The 17,992-nt window shown below is 33.4% G+C and overlaps 1 protein-coding gene across 1 annotated transcript in view; it reads left to right on the top strand.

Annotated features, from left to right (window-relative positions):
* Window positions 1-17,992, top strand: part of LOC118205188 (U2 snRNP-associated SURP motif-containing protein) — a 134,258-nt gene that overhangs the window by 4,980 nt on the left and 111,286 nt on the right. Inside the window, exon 3 of the mRNA XM_035377485.2 lies at window positions 13,112-13,210. Within this exon, the coding sequence (XP_035233376.1) occupies window positions 13,112-13,210 (99 nt within the window). The remainder of the gene's footprint in view (window positions 1-13,111; window positions 13,211-17,992) is intronic.

Below are 17,992 nucleotides of genomic sequence, written 5' to 3'. Positions count from 1 at the left end.
GGCTGATTTTCTCAACATATGTGTATTCCAGTATTATAACACATGCTTTTAAGACAAAAAATAAGTTAAAAATTTACAAGTGCGTATTATATGCTGGATATAAAAATGATAAATGTAAAAATAAGGAAAAAATAAGCATAAAAAAATTATATTTCTACATGTACCTAAATGTATATGCTCCATAAATAAAATTTTATGTAGAAGAAATGACATACCTTATAGAGACTTAATGGATATTGCATTTCGGCATTGTTTTTCTTTTTTTAAAAATTGTTTTTCTTCTGTTCTTCTTTTTTTCTTTCTTTCTTGGCTTCTGGCTTCTAATTTTGCACCTTCCGCTGAGCAGGAAAGCACTACAAGGAGGTGAGATTTTTTGTTACCTGTGGGTTTTCTATGAAGTGTTTTTGTTCCTTTCACATCAATTGTCTCATTTCATGTTGCATTAAAAATTACTCCAGTATGTGACAATAAATAATTTTTTTGACTCCTTTGGTCAGTAACATATTTCTAGAAATTATCAATATGTTGCTGAAATCTTATGGAAGTCTTTGCGAAACTTTAGTTTTTTTCTAATATAACTAAATTAGGTACTATTCCGTTTTGAGAGCCGTAAAAATTTTCAGCGAAAATTTATGCGCAAAAGCGCCAAATCTAGCGTACGCCCCAATTTCAGATTGCGTAAGTTTATATAGTTCTGTATTTCTTAAGATGCCATTGAAATAATAGTTTAATTTTTTAATCCTTTTTTGATTTTAAATCCTTTTTTGATATTCTATGGATTTAACAATTTGGGAATTGCCCATGACAAAAAGTCGGCAATAGAATTTTGGGTAAAATGCAGAATCACCCACTGCTTGAAGCATTTTTAAGAATTGCACATACTCAGTATCCATGTGCACATCGACCTATTTTCACTTTAAAAAAAATCCTAGAATGGCACAAAAATGGCACTGCGCACACCCTTGACTTTATCTATGTAAACATCGACCTATTTCCACTTAAAAAGTTAAAGAAAATTTACAAATCTCCAATTGTTTTTACCCTTGTAAAAAGCGGCAAACAAAAAAGTGAACGATTCTGCACTTTACCGAGAATATTTTCAAAGAAAAGGCATCATTCATTATGTTGTTCAAACGTAATTACGTTTGAACAAAATTTTCTATAGAAAATTACGTTTGAACAACCAACGAGATGAAATTATGCTTTAGCGATAAGTTGGTAGCAAAATAGCGATGCAGGCATCCATTCAGTTATGTTTAGCAATTTTTATATAAATTATGATAATAAAAAAGTATTATATAAAATTAACCTTTCATCTAAATTAAAACACCAATCTTAGCTAGTTATTTACTATTATACTTCCTTTCTTGCCACAATTATTAGGGTTGCTGCAATTATTTTTGGCAGCATTGGCATCAACAATAGTTTGGCGATTTTTTACGGCCCTCGAAACTGAATAGTACCCTAAATTATTTCATTCCATAAATTAGAACTACACGAACTCAAAGTTGCTTTAAAGTTTTCATTTTAAAGTAACTGAGTTCATTTGTTCAAACAACTGTTGTTTAAAGTCCATTTTGTATTCGTTTTTGCCCATTTTAGGTTAAATAGATGTACCCTGTTTCTTTTTACAATTAACTCATTCTGGTGATTTTCCAGGACTCAGTTTGCAACACTTTCTTCTAGAATAGGCCACTTTGTTACTTCTTTACGCAAAGCACATTTATTCTTCAGCATAGTAATACTCATGTGTGGAGCATTAACCAACATCAAACATCCTTGTTGCAGCTTGATTTTCATTTGAAAATTGAATGATTTTGGATTTGAAACCAGCACTGTGTTTGTTTTATTTGAGAGAAGCATATTTACTACTAAAAGGAAGGGGTTTCTCCCTCAAAAGAATCCTTTGGCACTTCCATAGAGAACTCGTAGGTGACAATACCATTTTTGTCGCCAAGCTTGCCAAGTCTAATGGTTTTAGTGAGTTTTGAAATGAAACATGACATAAAGCATATTATGGATCCCCTGGACGCATTCGGGGGTTAAAAGAAAATATTTTCACTCCGCTAGCAAATGCTTGAATCTGAAAATTATTTTCATTATTTACTGCCATGTTCAAGTGAATTGCATTCTGTTTTTTTAAATATTAAACATTAGCAAAATAATACTGAATGATTATGAAACTGAAATCACAGATTATGACTTTTATATATTGTGTTATTGCTGCAAAGAGTTTTGTCTGAGTTTCGTGGAATGAAGCAGTTTTTTTTTTTTTTTTTTTTTTTTTTGTAGTGCACTTGTTAGCAAAACCTTTCAAGTGACTGACCCTAGGTTCAAATCTCGAGTAAAGTATGTGATTGTAATGTAGTGTATGCAATTGTGTACTTAGCCTTATTTTGTAGGTGCAACATTCTCAGTGATGAGACAGCTAAATGATCAGTGGAGTTAACTGTTCCTGCTAAATGTTAAATAAGAGCCAGCCATTAAGGGAAAAGTTTCTTTTTGATGTGGATGGCAGTATACAAGTGGGAGTAATAAATTATGTACCACTTCCATCTAAATGAAAGTGACTGTGATGTTCTGTCTTTTTTCCTTGACTCCATAGAGGCAAGAGGATAAATTTTACAAGGAATTAAGCTCTGTTTATTGGAAATTATTAAATTCTGGTGTGTAGCTTTGCCAAACCTCATATGGTCATAGGAATCATGTGCCATGTTTTCCACTTGGAAAGCTTTTAAGTAGCAGCCTGGTTCGTATGTTCTCCCTTTCCTAGTGGCTGAGGCCCTTTGAGTGCAAATCACTGTGAGGATAATAAAAAATCCGAAGGAGGTTGTGTGGGAAAGCTACAACAAAACTTTGAAATATCTTGAGAAATAGCTAAATAGAAATTATGTAATAATTATTTTATAGGGAAAAAAAATAGAATCAGTGGTGAGTTTTGTGAGTAAATTTTTAAATGTTTTTATTCACTTAAACAAATGCATCGTAATTTAAGATTTTTATCTGCAAGGTATTTTCTTCTCTTTACTGTGTAGCTTCATGGTGTAACTGGAAGCAGGTCTAGCTTGCAGTGAGGAAGGCCGGAGTTCAAATACTGGCTAGGGCATTCCACACTTTTTTTGTTTCCTGTTTTGAAAGGCTTAATGATTCTACATATGTATAGCCAGTGACAGATAAGGCTGGTAGGCCGGAGTGAATTCGGGCTGATCATGAAACTTGAACAAGCGAATTGAAACAGATGTCTCCGCAAGATAGCCCTGTGCGTGAGGGAGACATGGAGTTCTTTTTTTAATGGAGGAATGAGAGATTGGGACACGTAATACAATGTGTAAATGAATAAGAAGTGAGTAAAACTTGTAATAAATGTACAGAGTTGGGAGTAATTATTGATGATGTTCAATTTTTCAGAGAAGGAGGAATTGCTTTCCGAAGTCGTAGCAATGCTGATGGGCAAAGTTTAACAGATGTTAATATTGATCATGGAAGTTTCCTGGAAACGATACTATTACTTTCAAAATATAAGCCTGTTCTTCAGAGAGGCATGTCAATGTTATAACGAAATATACTGATCATCAACGTAGAGGGAATAGCATAACATTGTTTTCTAAAATGATGCTAGATTATCATAACTAGCATTAAGAATGTCATGAGATGATAAATGTTAGCTGAGATTCGAGAAGTGAATTTTTACTCACTTCAAAATTGATACTATTACTAACATAAATCAAATGGACCAATGTTCAGTTGTTATTAGGTATCTTTATAAAGAAAACATACGAAAGAGTTATAGATAATTTATCTTGTACATATTCCACTGGACTAGGTATGTGTAATATGATCATCAACTTCTTACAGAGAGCATGGACAGTGATGTCAGAAAATGTATCAGCAGTTCTACAGATGGAGTATCAGATATGTGCGGTACTTAACAATGGTTTTATTAAATGGTTGGAAAAGACAGCTCACCAAATTCATGTTTGGTATTACTTCCATGCTCTAAATTTAGCATTTAGTTGATTCTATGAATAGCACATTAGAAAGAACTTCACTTTTTCCCTTAATAAATGAGTGTGACAAATTCTTTAAAGAATCCTATCAAAGAATGGATGTGTGAAGAGGAATTGATGATAAAATCAAATCTAGAAAGCTTCCTCTCATCGGTGAAACTAGATGGAGTTCAAAATACTACACCTTAAAATTAATTTTTGGCACGTTCGATTGCAAAGATAATTTTTTATACGTAGAATTAATACTTGCACTAAAAAATTTTGCCTCCAGTGATGTACAAAATGCACCGATACGATAAATGACAAAATATCAACTTTTAGAATAATTTTTTCTGCTCACATATATTTGAAAACATTTCAGTATACTGAGACAGTAACAAAATATTTGCAGACTAAAGTATTAGATTACATCTTAATATATAATATGGTTAAAGAGGCAAGCTCTTTAAAAGACATTTCTAGAAACTGATTTAATATTTTATGCATCAAAATCATTTGCAACGGATTGCAATAATAAACTAGAAAGGCTGCGTTGGATATAATTATAGAAAAAGAACACCTGCTAGAAGATGCCGAAAAGTGAAGAAAAAGGACGGAGAATTTCAATTGCTGATAGTCCGACTATAATTTCAATTGCCCTAACAAACAGTTTGAAATTACTCTCTTTAATTTTATAATGGATAACACCATTTCATCGATGGAAAGTAGGTTTAAAGGGCATAGGAAGTTGCATGAAGACATATTTCTTCTTGATCCCCAAACCTTTTTGAAGCCATTGTCATCGAACTATTTATTGATATTATTAGGGCACTATGCAGATGTAATAATTGATAATCTTAAGGAAGAATATCAGGACCTAGTAAGTAAATGGAGAATACTAAAAATTCATTTGAAAATCAGTATTTTGAATCTGATACCGAGTCAGAGGGAGAGAGTGCTCTATCTATTAATAAGCTTTCATCGAAAGCTAAGTGCAGTTTTGGCAAAAATTGTGCCTTGTGTGTGTATAAATTACTCTTGAACAAATATAATTTATATAGTTATGTTTATGCTAATGTTTTTTTGGTAAAAGTATATTTTAGGGTACCCCGTGGCGATTTTTGACGGTACATGGGATACCAAGTTCGTGCAATTCTTTGACTTGTTATTTTGGCTTGCGTGACGGCGATTTTTGGCACAAAAATTGAAGCTATGCAAGCCAAAATAACAAGTTAAAAAATTGCACAAACTCGGTACCCATGTACACATCAACCTATTTTCACTTAAAAAAATCCCCGAATTGCACAAAAAGGCATTGTGCACTCCTTGACTTTATCCATGTACACATCGACCTATTTTCACTTAAAAAACATCAGAGAATTGCACAAACTATGCTTTACGCACTCCCTTGAGTTTGTCCATGTACACATCGATATATTTTCACTTAAAAAGTCAAAGGGGCACCCAATTCTACAGTAGAGGCAAACAAAAAATGCATAATCTCAATAAACTACATTTTAAACTAAACAATAAAATAACACAAAAAAGGAAAAACCTGTTATGTATTTTAGCACAATGGCTACTAAGTAAACCTTCATTTACACACCAGTCAATTAATGTCTTTTTCCCCTTTTGTTCGAAATCGTACAGGAACTTGTGGTGATGGTGATAAGGAGCGCGCCTTGTGCCCTCCGATAAGTGTGGCAACCCTAGAGGAGAAGTTTCTTACGAGTAGCGAGCAGAGCGAAACAGGCAGGCTGTCGGGGAGTATGCGTGAAGTTCCTAAATAAAGCTTAATTTTTATTGTGCACTATGTCTTGTTAATATTATATTAATGCAGTAAGAACATAATCTGTGATATGGAATTCGAGGATTGGCAGTAAAAACATAACAGGAAATCACTATAATAGTAACCTGGACTGTGTTAAATCGTATGAACAGTTCTCAAGCACTTTCGGTTTTGACTACAAGCCATCACTCAAGATCTCCAAACCAGAAGTAATGGATTACATCGGTTTTCGTCCTCCGGATCACAGATGAGTAGTAATTATAGATCATTTTATAATTCTGTTTTCTACTTATCATTTAGTTTCATTTTCTTTAGTTAAATTTTTGCTTTTATTTTGGCTTAAAAACCTTGCACAATGTCTGATGTTTATGCCGTCCAAATTCTGGTTTATAACCGATCAGACCCATCTTTATGGTTTATTATGTGTGAAAGTACTTTTGCTCTTGCCACCCCCAAACCTATCACAGAATCCATTACTAAATATAATTATGTAGTTTCTCATCTTCCTCCAGATATCGCATCACTAGTACGGGATTTACTTATGAAACCAGACCCTATTGATCCATATGCAAAGCTTAAAACTGAGTTAATAAATTGTTCAGGAGAATCTTCTCAGCAAGAAATTCGCCAATTATTATCTGGAGAAGAATTAGGTTCTCGAAAACCTTTCGATTTGCTTAGAAATATGAAACGTCGAGCAGAATCTTTAAATGTTCCTGATAACTTAATGTTAGAATTATTCCTTCAATGTTTGCCTTCGACTGTTCAGTCTATTTTGGCAGCGGTTTCCAATTTAACTGTGGATAAAGCTGCAGAAATTGCCGACAGAATTTTAGAAGTAAATCCAACCCCAGGGACTTGTGCCGTTTCTCGCACAGTCGATCAGTCTCTTGAGGATAAATTATTTAAACAAATAGAAAAATTAAACAAACGTATTGATCGCATTTCTCTTTCTCGTGGTCGCTCGCCAAATCGCGGAGATCGCAATAAGGAAAGAAGCAATTCCAAAAGGAGAGATTATTCTGTTTGCTGGTATCATAGACGTTTTGGGAAAAAGTGTAGAGATGACAAATGTACAAAACCTTGTTCATGGCAGGGAAACGAAACCAGCAAAGAATAGAGGCGACTTATTCTTTGCCTCAAGTTTCACGTCGCCTGTTCGTTCGTAACCGTAGAACAAACCTTTCATTCTTGGTCGATACCGGCTCTGATGTGTCCTTACTTCCAGCAAATAATTCTCAAAAACGGAATTCGTCCCAACAAACACTTTTCGCTGCTAATTCTTCTACTATTCATGTTTATGGTCAAAAAACACTTTCTTTGAATTTCAAATTAAGACGACAGTTTACATGGACTTTTCTTATAGCAAATGTTAGTACACCCATTCTTGGAGCAGATTTTCTCCATTTCTTTGAATTGGTGCCTGATCTCAGAAACAAATGTCTCAAAGATTTAAAAACGCATTTTAAAACCGTCGGTTGCGTGAAAAATGCAAGCATTTATTCAGTAAAAACTGTATTTAATGATACACCATATCACAAAATTTTAAAAGAATTTCCTTCAGTTACTAGATTACCAGATCCTAACCAACCTGTTAAACATAACACCGTTCATTATATCATAACTAAAGGTCCACCTGTGGTTGCAAAACCTCGTCGGTTAGCTCCAGATCGCTTAAAAATAGCAAAACAAGAATTTCAAACTATGATGCAATTGGGGCATTTGAGACCTTCGAGCAGCAATTATGCATCCCCACTTCACATGGTTCCAAAAAAGGGAAGTCTGGAATGGAGACCTGTAGGAGATTATCGAGCATTGAAAGCTCAAACAATAAAAGACAAATACCCTATTCCATGTTTAGCCGATTTTACTGCTGCATTGCACGGTACTAAAATTTTTAGTCATGTCGACCTGATTAAGGCATACCATCAAATACCAATTAACCCAGCCGACATCCACAAAACCGCCATATGCACACCATTCGGTTTATTCGAAAGTACCCGTATGCAATTCGGCTTATGCAATGCATCCGCGACTTTTCAACGTTTTATAGATGAAGTCACGCGGGATTTAGAAGGTGTTTATGCTTTCGTCGATGACTTGCTCATAGCCTCTAAAGATTCTGAGGAACATTGCAGGCATTTGAAAGCTTTATTTTCCAAACTTCAGGAATATGGACTTTGCATAAATGTTTCAAAATGCACCTTTGGTCAAACGTCTATTGATTTCTTAGGTTTTCACCTTAGTGAAAACGGAATTGAACCTCTTCCTGACAAAGTCAAATATATTTTAGATTTTCCTCAACCTACCACTCTCACTCAGCTTCGCCGATTTTTAGGCATGTTTAACTTTTATAGATGTTTCATACCTAAAGCAGCACATATTCTTTCTCCTTTAATAAAATTGTTAGAAGGCTATATTAATAAAAAGAAATCTCGTTCTCGTGTTCAGGATTCATCCCCACAATTAAATTGGAACGAGAATGCTGAACAAGCCTTTATTGCTGCCAAAAATGCCATTGCTCAGGCTACCCTTTTGAGACACCCTATTCCCGGAGCCCAGCTAAGCATCTGGGTAGATGCCTCAGACGTCGCAATCGGCGGCACACTTGTGCAGTTGTCTCAACAAACATGGGAACCTATAGCATTTTTCTCTATGAAACTCAGTAAAAGTCAACAGAAATGGTCCGCGTACGATAGGGAATTATTTTCTATTTATTCTGCAATTAAGAAATTCCGACACATGTTAGAGGGCAAAAATTTTATAATTTATACGGATCAAAAACCGTTAATATATGCTTTTAAACAGAACCCTCATAAATGTTCACCTCAACAACTGCGCCATTTAGATTTTATTTCTCAGTACTCTACTGATATTAGGCATGTGCAAGGTTCAAAAAACGTCGTTGCTGACACTCTTTCAAGAATCGAAATTGATTCCATAACAAAATCTCCATTTTTGGATTTTAAAAAATTTTCGGAAGCTCAAAGGCATGATCCGGAGGTACAAGACCTTCTCGAAAACAACACATCATCTTTGAAACTGGAATTTAAACCGCGCCAATATTCTGATGGTAATATTCTTTGTGACATATCAACAGACATTCCTCGTCCATTTGTTCCGAATTCCTTTCGCAGACTCATCTTTAATCATCTGCATAATCTGTCACATCCAGGAATTGCAGCTACTACGAAGCTTATTTGTTCTCGTTATGTATGGCCCGATATGAAACGTCATATAAAAAATTGGGTGAAATCCTGTGAATCTTGCCAAAAATCGAAAATTACTAGGCATACTAAAGCACCACTGGGCACATTCTCTCTTCCTGATGCACGTTTTTCAGAAATCCATATGGATATCGTCGGACCGTTACCTCCATCAGAAGGCAATGTGTACCTTTTGACTCTCATAGATAGATTCTCCAGATGGCCTGAAGCCATTCCCATCCCGGATATGAAAACGGAAACCATTTGCAGAGCCATCTTCAACTGTTGGATATCTCGTTTTGGTTGCCCATCGATCATAACAACAGACCAAGGTTCTCAAATGAGATCCGCACTTTTTGCAGAATTCACGCGCATTTTGGGTACGAACAGAATCACAACAACAGCCTATCATCCAATGTCAAACGGCATTGTTGAACGATTTCATCGACATTTAAAATCTCTCAAGGCTCACGAGACCAATAACTGGACTGAAACACTACCAGTTGTTATGCTTGGTATTCGGACAGCCGTAAAGGAAGATCTACAGTCATCTTGTGCTGAACTGGTGTACGGCACAACTCTCAAGCTGCCTAGTGATATGATAACGTCATCTAAGATATCTCCGTATGACACACAATTTATCACGAATCTTAGGCATAGAATGCAACAATTGAATCCAATAGCAACATCTGCACATTGCCAAGAAAAATGTTACGTAAGTGCTACCTTAAAGTCGTGTACGCATGTATACTTACGTGTCGATCGAGTAAAGCCACCTCTGTGCCAACCATATACAGGTCCGCATAAAGTTCTTTCTAGAACAGACAAAACTTTCACAATTGATGTTAACGGTCTGAAATTTACTGTGTCTATAGACCGTGTGAAACCAGCCTATTTGCTTTCGGACTCTAATTTGCCTGAACTGAAAACAAATAAAGACTTAAAGACAGTTCAGCAGAATAAATCTGCAAACGAACTCTCTAAGACACAAACTGTCATCAGATCGGGAAGACATGTTCACTTCCCTAAGAAACTTGCTTCTTACATAACAATTTAAAACACTTTTTTAAAATTCATATCTTAACATATTTCTTGTTATTTCATGTTTATTATATGTGTCAATACCTTGTTATATATTGAATTGCATTTTGATCTTTTCTAATTTTATATTCTAATTTTGTAATCATAAAAAAAATACCCGACAGCACGGATACTCTGAGATAATTTCATAACCTATGTCGTTCCTTTGAATAGCCATTAAAGGAACTGGGGGGAAACTCTGTGGTGATGGCGATAAGGAGCGCGCCTTGCGCCCTCCAATAAGTGTGGCAACCCTAGAGGAGAAGTTTCTTACGAGTAGCGAGCAGAGCGAAACAGGCAGGCTGTTGGGGAGTATGCGCAAAGTTCCTAAATAAAGCTTAATTTTTATTGTGCACTATGTCTTGTTAATATTATATTAATGCAGTAAGAACATAATCTGTGATATGGAATTCGAGGATTGGCAGTAAAAACATAACCGGAAATCTCCATAAACTTCAAATTAATCCTACGACATTCACCCATTGTACCGTGTGAGTAAGAAACAAGCAATGTACTTCCTAAGCAACATACACCACAAAAGCCCTTGCCAAAACATCCCATGATTCAAAATTTCCCAGAATAATGCAAACAATTATGTCATAATAGGGTTTCCATAACATTCAACTACTCAGGTTACCATAAATGATACAACAATTTGGCAATAATACAAAGGGTACCTTAAAGTCAACTCTAACCTTTTTTTTTTTTTTCTTATAAGTTTGTACTCGTCCTATCTATAACGCAAGTTGAATACGAAAGGGTTTTCCAGAATTAAAAAATGGAAGAAATAGATTAAGGAGTACTATGAAGCAAGTTAATTTGGGGTCATTGCCATTGATGAACCTAGAGAAGAATATTTTGGCTTAAATACAAATTCAAGATATTATAAGGTATTTCTCCCAATTTCCTTTCGTAGTGTAGTGGTTCTGCACATTGGGCTGGTATTCCAGAGGTCTGTGGTTTGATTCCCAGCAAAGGTGCTTGCTAATCTTTCATCTCTCCAGCTTCCAAAATTAACCTAATGTCTCTACAATATAATGGCGGAAATATATGCCCAGGCACCTGAAATTTAAAAATATTTAAATGGCTAGTCATGAATCAACCGTTGTTTTGTTTACACAATTATTTAGTCACTGTTATTTATTGTTTGTAGTTTGTCTGCATATATATATATATGAATAAAGTGTTACTTTTCTGCAAAGGTATGTTTTTATTTTATAAAATTATTTTTATGATGACAATGATAACTTAATGTATAATGACAATTCACAAAGGCTGGCATATTTCATACTTAGGGCTGGCATATTTTTTCCTGGCAGTGCCAATTTCTTTGGCCACTGCCACTGTCTATAGCAGGGCTTAATTTCTGAAACTAGAATACTGGAAACTACAGGTGTGGTGAACAAAAAAGTAAAATAATATGTTATGAGTTATTAAAATTAAATAAAATGTAAAGTTTATTGAATAAATTAAAGAAAGTGTGTCGTGAAAGTTAAATGAAAACATAAAACACATAAAAAGTTAATAGCTTTATTATTATTATTATTATTATTATTTTTATTTTTTTGTCAGATAAAATTGTGGCTGCTATTTCATTAAAAATCTTTGTGATAGGTTACAGGGCATAAATATTTCACATTATGGAAAGTATTGCATTTAGACTGTCTTAAGTCCATTATCCCCTATACAGTCAAAAGTCGTTAATTCGGACTCGTCGGGACTTTGGCGATTCCGGATTATAGATCAGTTTAAATCTGATAAGATGACATGCAGAAATTATAAAATTAAAAATATGAAACCATAATTTATGAAATAAAGAACAATTATGATCTAAAGGGTATCAAAATTTACAAAAAAAAAAAAAAAAAAGCTTAATATTTATTTGTTTACTATATTAAACATTTCTTTCAATGTAAGTTGTTTAAGTTGCTTCGTTTTTTATGTGATACTACATTCTCTTTAATTGTATAAACAGACATAATTTCTTGTTCAGTTACAAAGTTCCGCTGTTCAAGTTCCATAATTGCTGTGTCGAGAATACCGACTAATTTGTCAATCGAAATTTTTTCGTTTTCAATAACATCTGTCACTTTCTTTGCTATCGGAAGCGAATTATAATGACGAGGAATTTGATTTAAATCATATCAAAGACGGAGTACATCCAGATGAAATACTACATTTAGTAAGGAATTATAAGCCAAATAAAATAAAAACATCTGCCCTGAAGATAAGGATAGTGCTGACAGAGCAACTTCCAATTCATTGCACACCCGGCGGTAAAGATAAACAAAGTTTAGATAAACAAATGTTAAAGTTTAGGTAAACAAAGCATATGCCTTTATCCATTTTTTGAAGCAATTCCACTTTTTGTTTAATGGACTTCGAAACATACTTTCGCTTTGTAGATGATTTACATATTAGTAAATATATATCAGGAATTCTATTTGACATAATCGAAAGTTCAAGCTTACTTTTATAAAATTGCTCTAACAGTCTGCAAAAAATAATAAGCCGAATCCAATTCGAAGATTAAGTAACAATGCAATCTGCAACATTAACTGAATTAGATAATTTTAGCGTAGCTTATACCGTCCGTTATACATTAAACGCACATTTGTAAACGTATTTTGGGCACGCGCACACGCATATTCGCAGCAGTAAAGGTCTTATGCGTCAACGCGACGCATGCGCAGAAAGTTTGTAGCTTTAAGGTCGGATTATGGGTGTCCGAATTAACAACTTTTGACTATATTTACTGTACAATATTGAGGCATATACAGTAGCTAATATATTAATGTCATTTCAATAACTACTAAAAGAAATGTTAGATGAGTAATAAATTTTTTGCTAATGTTTCGATTCAGTTGTATGTGTGAACTCTTCTGATTTGTTTATCCAGAAATTATTTTTGACAAAAGTTGAGTATTAAAGTTTGCCTCTGGCTGAATTAAAGCACTATTCGTTAGTATTGATCAGTACTTTATATACACTTAGTTATTTGAAGATGTTTTGTTTTGTTTTTAATTTTTCTCTCTTTTTTCTTACTGAAGGGACAAAAGATGAAAGCTTTTAATATCAATCCAGTTGGAAAAAAAGGTCCAAAACCTGAACCTGAGAAACCCAGAAGAGATCCAAAACTTAAATGTTCGGTAAGTAATGAAAAAAATTTCTGCATGTTGTTTTGTCTGGTGCTGCTGCATGTGAAGTAAGGGGCTTTAATTCTGAAACTACAATGTTTTTATTTATTTATTTATTTATTCATTTTTTGGTTGTTGTTAAACTGTAAAGAATAACTAACCTTTTATCTTGGAAAGTGTTTAATTGCAGTAGCCATGATTATTTATATTATGGCGAGTAGCTTTTAACAGTTCCAGTTAAAATTTCAGTATTAAATATTTTTCTTTAATCTGGTAATAATTTTAAAATTAAATGTGCTTTACAGTTAAAAATAGAAATTTTTTAAAGCTCATAAAAATGTCATTTAACTTTTCAAATTATTAAATTTTACTCAGTACCTTGACTTCCTGGAAAGTAAATAAATAAAATCTTGCCAGAATTTCATGACTTCATTGCTTCACTCAAGTTCTTACGTTAAAAAATGAACAATATTTTTAAAGTGGGACTGTCGGCTATCCTATTTTAAAAACAGTCATATCATAATTCAGTTATTAAATGTAAAAGAATATTTGTCAGCTCAATGCTTCCAACCTCACATAATAAAACAAATTGCAAATTAAAAAGCTCATTGAGGTTTTGTGCAACCCCAGTATGCATTCTAGGAGTAATATGTTTAATATTTAAGGTTCTGATGTGATACTTTAAGCTTAAAAGACTGATTGTTTCTTGTGAGGGAGAAAATTAGTTTTTCAGTCCATTAAAATATTTTAGAATAAGTTCTTACATAATATGAATATAATCATCTGATTATAAACATATCAAAGAAGTTATCTAAGTGCTCTTTAGAAGTATTATTTCTAAATGTGGGAGTCAGTAGCTGAACTACAGTAAGCACCACTTAATGTGGTCACAATTTCTTCACAGCTATTCTGAAAACACTAACCAAATGATAATATAATATTGAATGATGAGACAAAATATCCTTCAAAATATCAGTGAAAACAAATTAATTTAATATGCATATAACTAGAATTTTAATTAGAAAAATACTTTCTGTATGAGCTGTTCATAATATTCTTAATATAAAAATTCATTTATGAAATTTTCATAATGTGCAATGTTCGTACGGTCCTTAAGAGTCCTTAATTTTGGGCAAAATCAGCAGAAGGTCCTTAATTTTAAGCATCTGAAATATTTGTTTGTTTTTATGACTGCCATTTTGAGTGTGAATTAGCATTTTGTAGGAATATTTTTGGCGATTCACAGACGTATATATGGTTATCTTTTGAATGGGTTCGTGAGTTATAATTTGTTTTTATTTCTAATATAAATGATGGGATACTCGAGTTTCTAAGCAAAAAGTGAAACATAAGCATTTCGAAATTCATTTTTTTTTTTTCTTCTAATAAAGAGCTCTTAACCTTTTCTCGGGGGCTGGGACATATGTGTCCTGTACTAAGGATACAGCAACTGGGGGCTCGGGACAGTTTACCATTGGTGGGAGGGGTAGGAATTCTAGCGCTTGAGGCTTGATGACTATTTTATGAGACCCGGGAAAGTGCGTTCTTTTGTGGGATTCCGCTAATGGATTGGCGAAAATTGTCCGTGTTTTAAACCCACATGGCTTGTTTGCAAATTCGGTATCTTCCAGGAAATATTTTGTTGAGAGGAGAAAATAAAAACCAGTTTAACTACCAGTTTGTTACTTTGATTCTCACGCGTTTGCGTTTTCAGGTTTTTTCCTGTACAAATACGGCTTGGAGGTCAAATATCAAAGAAATTTTATTTTCGGAAGCTTGGCTGCTAAAATTCTTCGGAAATTATTTTAAAACCTTGAATGTATTTAAAATTGCATAATTTTTTCAGTTATTTCTAATTAAATTCTTTTTAATTTGGTTTCAATTCGAATTTGAAACTATCTTCGTTTCATTCTTTTAATAAGTGCTTTTATCACTTTATTCCAATTTTTAGTATAAGGCAGTGTAGTAATATAAATGTTTCAGGTAATGAAAATTAATTTTAATGTTATTTCTAATTGACATGCATTCCACAACTACCGCTTATTTGAGTGAAATTTTGGTTTGTTATATTCTAAATGATAACTAGCGGCCGAGCGAATAATATTTCTTGAACTCTGATAATTTGACCTTGATTCAAATTCCGATGAACGGATTGACTGCATGAACGTTTCTTGTTCTCTCACATATGTAAAAGCCAATTTCCTTTGAACGCCCTCCACGAAAGCCCCTTTTGCTTAGTAGATAACACTTTATTTAATTCGACAAATAAAAATAAAATTATATTCGAAATAAGAAAGCTAAACTTATGAGCGTTTCATAACTATGTTTAGAAACCCTTGCTTTTATGAATCATTTTAATGACAAAATGAATTTTAATTGTGTGACAAATGAAACACGAATTTTTATTAAAGCAGTTATTATGGAACATTTTCTAATTCAAAATTTAAAAAAATTTCAAAACTTATTAATTTATCCTTCGTTATATGATTTGCGTCTATAATGACATATCTGTATCAATTTGTTCAGAAATTAGATACGTTAGTTTAGGTTAATTGAATATCGGAAAGCACACGAAGGCTGCCTACCTAAAGGAAAGCATGCCTTCGTGAAGAACGTTTAGGAGAAATTGGCTCGTATTCACGTTACACATGGGGGAAACAACGAAAACCAACCATGCGGCCAGCTCGATCGCCTGACATCGAACCTATGTCTAACTACCAGTATTCAACAGCCTTAACCTCTCAGTAACTTGTAGTGTTCAGAAAGTAATTACGTGAGAATCGTGTTTTTGAGGGAATCAACAAGATATTGGAATACTAAGCATGTTTACAGGAATTCAGATGTGTACTACTTTTTAGTTCCCTGAATTTAATCCTCAGTGCGAATTTTCATTAATATTCATTAACTCAGTACAAATTTTCATTCCCAGCTTCATTACTTCCATAGAAAGCAAAAGTAAATACAGGGTTCGTAGCGGTCCTTACAAGTGCTTATAAGTCCTTATATTTGAAAATAAAATATAAAGGCCCTTATAGGTGCTTACTTTTTCTTTAAAGCCCCTTTTTTTTTTGTTTTTAGTGCTTATTTTTTGCTTTTAGTGCTTTTTTTTAATCCTTTGTTTTTTAATGAACGCTCATTTTGTCCCCGTACCAAAGCCGAAACTAAATAAACAACTTTTCTTCCTTATATGTAACGTCAGATGGTGAATCATACTCCCGAAAATTGTTTTTCCCCTTTCTTCCTCTGCATTAACGTAACCTATGGTGCTAGCGAGAATACAGACAGGTGCACGTAGTTCTATTGGCCAAAGAATTGCGAAAACGTAGAAAATTTCGGTACATTCTGTATTCTTTTCCTCCCACCCAAATAAATACTACACACGTTTGAATTTCTATCAAGATTTTAACAATTTGCATTCTTGTTCCGCATGGTCAGTTCATATTCGTGTTTATTATGATCGTTATGCTTATATTATGAGCATATGTATGAATATTTATAATAATATAATTGCAGTAACTGCTGAAGTATAGATAAACTTCCAAAAATGGGTGTGTTTTTACACAGATTAGCTTTCTAAGGAATAATATTCGGAATGGCTGAAATAAGAGGAAAGTAATCGAATAGTCAAAATAATTTCTTTTCTTTGCCAATACATTATACAGTACGGAGGTTGGAAGTTTCTCCGCAAAATCTCTAATATTGAAGCAGCGGACTTTTTTTTTTTTTTTTTTGTCACTGTCCAATCCTGGATTGAATAGGACTAAAAGTTTTTGCGGTCTACCCAACCCAAGCGAAGATTGATTCTATTCCGGAAATTTAATACAGTCTGTTGAAAATTAGAATCAGAAACACCCCAGATTAGTAAGTCTCTTTCTTTTCCTTTATTTAGTTCTTCTTTCTCCGAATACCAGCAGGTGTTGATTCCGATTGCGTAATATCACATATGGAAGAATTACGCCGCACGTATTGTGCAATAACGTTTGCTATTGTGCAATAACGTTTGCGGTATTTTGCATTGATAATTAATTTTGATGTTCAGTCTGAGATTTGTTTATGAACACTTAAAAGAGTTTTTCTGTGCTTTCTAAGCAGAATATTTCTCAGTTCCGTTGGTTTTTATATGATGCACATATTGAAATGTCAAAATCATTTATTTAGCTTAAATTTAAATCTAAAGAACGGCTACAATCTCTCCCACTCCTCTTTTTCCAGTTACTATCCGGAAAATTCCGGAATTTCCGAGTATGCTGGTTAGTTAAGCTTTTACTGTTAAAGGATGACTGAATGAAGCAATTTCCCGTCTTCTGATTTCAGAAATGTGCCTCTTTTTTTACTTAAATTACTTTGCTTGAGATATATGTTAAGGGAAAACTGTTATGCAATGAAAATTTAGAAAATGTTCAGAATTTTGATTCAAGTTAAATTATTTAAATATTAATGTGAGTGGAAAAATAAATTGTATTTATTATTAGGTGCCAAACGAATACAATTAATATGGCTTATTATTATTTATTTTCTATATTTTCAACTGAAATATCATCATTAAATTTTGTAATATAGTTTAGTTCTGCATAGTTTTTTTTTTCTCTCATTGTAAACTAATTCTGTAAATTGAACTGTCATTTAAAATTGGGGGGGGGAAATTTTTTTTTCCATTGTTGAGGTAATGCTCATTGTCTTAATAAATATTGTATTGCTCATATTTTAAATTACAAGTCTAATTTTTAAGGTTATGCAGTTGTGTATAAATATTATTTGTTATAGTTGTGTATATATATTCGGACCAAATTTCGA

The sequence above is a fragment of the Stegodyphus dumicola genome, chromosome 1, assembly GCF_044657685.1.
Source record: "Stegodyphus dumicola isolate Sdum_Otavi_A_Nest chromosome 1, ASM4465768v1".
In the NCBI taxonomy this organism is placed as follows: Eukaryota; Metazoa; Arthropoda; class Arachnida; order Araneae; family Eresidae; genus Stegodyphus; species Stegodyphus dumicola.
This window is presented reverse-complemented; position numbering and strand designations above follow the sequence as displayed.